Source organism: Cryptomeria japonica, chromosome 7, assembly GCF_030272615.1.
Source record: "Cryptomeria japonica chromosome 7, Sugi_1.0, whole genome shotgun sequence".
NCBI classification, from domain to species: domain Eukaryota; kingdom Viridiplantae; phylum Streptophyta; class Pinopsida; order Cupressales; family Cupressaceae; genus Cryptomeria; species Cryptomeria japonica.
Genome location: NC_081411.1, coordinates 37610764 through 37614659, shown reverse-complemented (window position 1 = coordinate 37614659; position 3896 = coordinate 37610764). Strand labels below are relative to the sequence as shown.

The 3896-nt window shown below is 35.1% G+C and overlaps 1 protein-coding gene across 1 annotated transcript; it reads left to right on the top strand.

Annotated features, from left to right (window-relative positions):
- Window positions 1–2021: 2021 nt before the first annotated feature.
- On the top strand, window positions 2022–3241 carry LOC131056204 (borneol dehydrogenase, mitochondrial-like). Its single transcript, XM_057990547.2, has 2 exons — window positions 2022–2067; window positions 2316–3241. The coding sequence occupies exons 1-2, from the start codon at window positions 2030–2032 to the stop codon at window positions 3109–3111; spliced, it is 834 nt and encodes a 277-aa protein (XP_057846530.1). The 5' UTR covers window positions 2022–2029; the 3' UTR covers window positions 3112–3241.
- Window positions 3242–3896: the final 655 nt, after the last annotated feature.

Here is a 3896-nt window from a genome sequence, read left to right as displayed (position 1 = left end):
AAGTATTGGAAAAGATAAATATTTCAATTGAAAGGAAAAAATATCAAAATTGAAAAAGAAAATAATCTAATAAATCTATTATATGAAGCAAACCTAATAGAATATCAACCTCTAAGGTATAAGCCTTAACAAAGGCCTTAGAAATGCCAAAGTTAAGCAAATGCAAATGGTTTTAGAGTTTAGGCAGTAATTTCTTATTGACACGCTTCAAGCAATTGGTTTACCAAATCATTCTCTTATTTTGATTTTAATATTTTATTCTTTTGTGAGGTATTTTTCTTTTTTAATTACTTTTTTCTTTTTAATTTTCTCCAAATTTTAATTCAAACTATTTTGTTTCACACATTAAATTTTCAATTTATTTTTTCCCTCATCTACCTCTCTCTTCCATTGGAACAAATAGTTTCCTTAAATAATTAAATAGAAACCAACTATATAATACTTGATGATAATTGATTTCGATGTCTTTGCATACCTTCACTGTTATATGATTTGAAATGAGCAACAAATGTAAGATTTAACAAATACTACAAACTTTATCAAATTTTGCAAACACTTGATGAAAAATTATAATAAGCTTTGTTCTTTGATCAAGTGCTAATAATAGCCACCAATAAGTTTTCTTCTAAAGCTACAACCTCTTTTGACTTGTCTTTATTTGCATTCAGATTTATTCTCAAACTGTCTATTTTCTTGTGATCTTTAAGCTCTTCAAAATCTGTGATCCTTGAGGATCATTTTCCTCATCCTTTGTGATGATTTACTTATCTATTGTGATTTTAGAAGGATTATTGTGACCTCTTTTTTCAAAAATGCAATTGCATACAAAGATTGATTTTATTTCTTAACAAAATATTTGTGTATACGACCACCAAAAAAATCAATTCAACACTATACCTTAAACTTGTAATTAGTGTCAATGAGCTCTTGGTCTACTAGTGAAGTTGAATGGCTCCAAATCAGACAAGTCTTGTCGGGTGCAAAGGCTTCAACATCATAAGGGATGAGGCTGGGATCATGCCCCGAGCGAATTTGGCGAAATGGATAACCTTGAGTCCTTGGTTTCAACCTATAGACACATGCCCCCATATTGGGTGGCAAAAAATACTTCATGAAGGGCTTCATTGTGTTGTTGGCTTGCAGACTTTGTGTCATTGCTAGACTACTATGCTCGCAATTCTAGACCTCCATGAATTTTCATTTTATGAAATGAATCTTTTGTAAATCCCTTGATTTAATTCCAAACTACCACATGATAATTAGACTACATTTGACTGCATCTAGCAATTGGAATCCATCTAGCAACTGGAAAGTTATAAGATGTTTACGACAAGTTAATTCAATCTTGGAATCCTTGACAAAAATGGTGACGCACCCCACGCAATTAATATTTTCTAATTATGACTGCGCACTTGTGGCCTCAATAGAACTGTTGATCTCCTAGGTGGTCTTTGTTCTTTAAAATTTGCAATCTCTCTAATGCTTAGCTGCATATTTCCTTATTCTTATTGCTGTGGGTTTCTAGCCATGATATCTTTTCCACTTCTATGATTTGATTGCATTCTCTTCTTTTTCCTTACGCGACCTGAGAACTTTTATTTCGCCTTCCCTTTCCTGTGATTTCTTTTTATTTAAATCGACCACTTTTCTCTATAAAAAATTCTGGGAGCTCCTTTACGTATGCAACTAAAAAGATTTTGTTTCTCTTCTACCAGATTTTAGATAACAAAATATGTGAGATGGATATGATTAGTTGCAATTTACATTTTTATTATTAAATATAATTTTTAAACTTTGTTGACTTTTTTGAAAAGAGAGAACATGTGAACAGCTGGTATGTTGCACTGGTTAACATGGGTACAGATGATAATTGCATATAAACTAATATAGATAATATAAATTGAATTCCAATGCATTAAAATTGGGAAAAAGGGAAAAAACCAAAATAAAACAGATATTCCACAGAAGTCTGCTATAAAGCCGGTTCTTCGAAAGCTAATCATTCAAGGGTATTCTGTAGCTTCAAAACATGTCTAAGGGAGATGTTGCAGCTGCTCTCTGGAGAAGGTTTTGTATTATCTTAAACATTCTTCAGTCTTGTAAAATTATCTGAAATGAAATTGTTCTTTTCTGGAAGTCTACTTGTTAATTGAGTAATATGTAGGTTGATTTTACACTCATAAACGGCTCTGTGTCAGTGTATACTAAGTCTTCTTTACATCATAAGCACATAGAGACAGAGACAGAGCTTTGTTGAACTGGGTTTTTTTGTTCGATGATAACATCTTTAACGAAAATGTATTTGTTTGATGCAGATTGCAAGGCAAAGTTGCAATAATCACAGGCGGATCCGCAGGCATTGGAGAGGCCACTGTTCGGCTATTTGCAAATCATGGAGCCAAAGTCATCATTGCAGACATTGCAGACGACGCTGGTATGAAAGTGGCCCAATCACTTTCTCCCTGGGCAACATATATCCACTGTGATGTGAGCAAGGAGCAAGATGTAAGCGCAGCCGTGGATTTGGCCTTGGAAAAACACGGAAAATTGGACATTATGTATAATAACGCAGGAGTTGTCGACAACCTAAAACTAAGCGTGGCAGAAAATGATATGGTGGATTTTGAGCGAGTGATGAATATCAATGTAAAAGGAGTAATGCACGGCATTAAGCACGCAGCCCGCGTTATGATCCCCAATAGAAAAGGCAGTATTATCTCTACGGCTAGTATTGCAGGAATAGCAGGAGGATTTACTCCTTACTCCTACGCTGCCTCCAAACATGCCGTTATTGGGCTGACTAAGAACGGTGCAGCAGAGCTGGGAAAATGTGGAATACGAGTGAATTGTATTTCTCCAGGTGCAATTCCCACAAATCTGGTAATGAATTTTATGGGAGTGGCCCCTTCAGCAGAGGCAAAGGCCACGGTGGAGGCCGCCATTCAGCTCGAGGCCCCGTTAAAGCAAGCCAGTCTTAAACCAGAGGATATTGCAAGGGCTGCTTTGTATCTGGCCAGTGAGGATTCCAAATATGTAAGTGGTCACAACATGGTGGTTGACGGGGGGATAACAGTTGTACTTGATGAAAGTGCTGTGTTTGGAAAGTACTAATGGGGAATCTCTCAGAAAAAAAATGTTATCCTACAATAACACTTGAGTGAGAGAGACGTTTCTTCCACTTATCAGTCGAACTGAATAATTCTTAAGTCAACCCTTGAATCAAGGAGTATTATGTAGTTAATACTATCATAATGTGTAATCATCTTATGCCGCTTTTTCAATTTCATAAATAAGAACGAATAATGCAAGCTTTACATTTGGTGAAGATATCCTCGAAGTTATATTGTGTATGACATGCAAGTCAATATAATTGCACTCGTCCTTATTTATTGAATGGATTGTGATGTTAAATTTATACTCTCGTGGTCCATAAAATTCATTAATATTGAAATGCTTGTTAATTATGCTAGTCAATGCTTATATAATATTGCATTATATTTGTAAACTAGAAAATTGGATTCTAGTAGTTCCCCACCTATAAGAGAGAAAGGAAACCACTAGGATGATTTTCAGTTGGGAGATACTTTACATTCAAAAGAGGGGTTGAATCCACTATATCCAAATCCAAAAGAAGTAAGGATGTCAATGCCTAATGGATTGCAAGGGTTCGAATGTGATTGACCCCTTTTTATATATAGATATATTGACTTGTTAACTTGTTGATTATGCAAAAAATGAAGATAAAATGGGTGACATAAAGAGCTACAAATTCTGGATCACGTTTTAACTTTGGATCTAAGATATTTAGACTGATACAGATCTGCCCTATAAATTTGGAGGAAAGTCATAGAGACCGGGTTGAAGTTGCACCTGGTCCTCCAAAAAATCCGTATGCC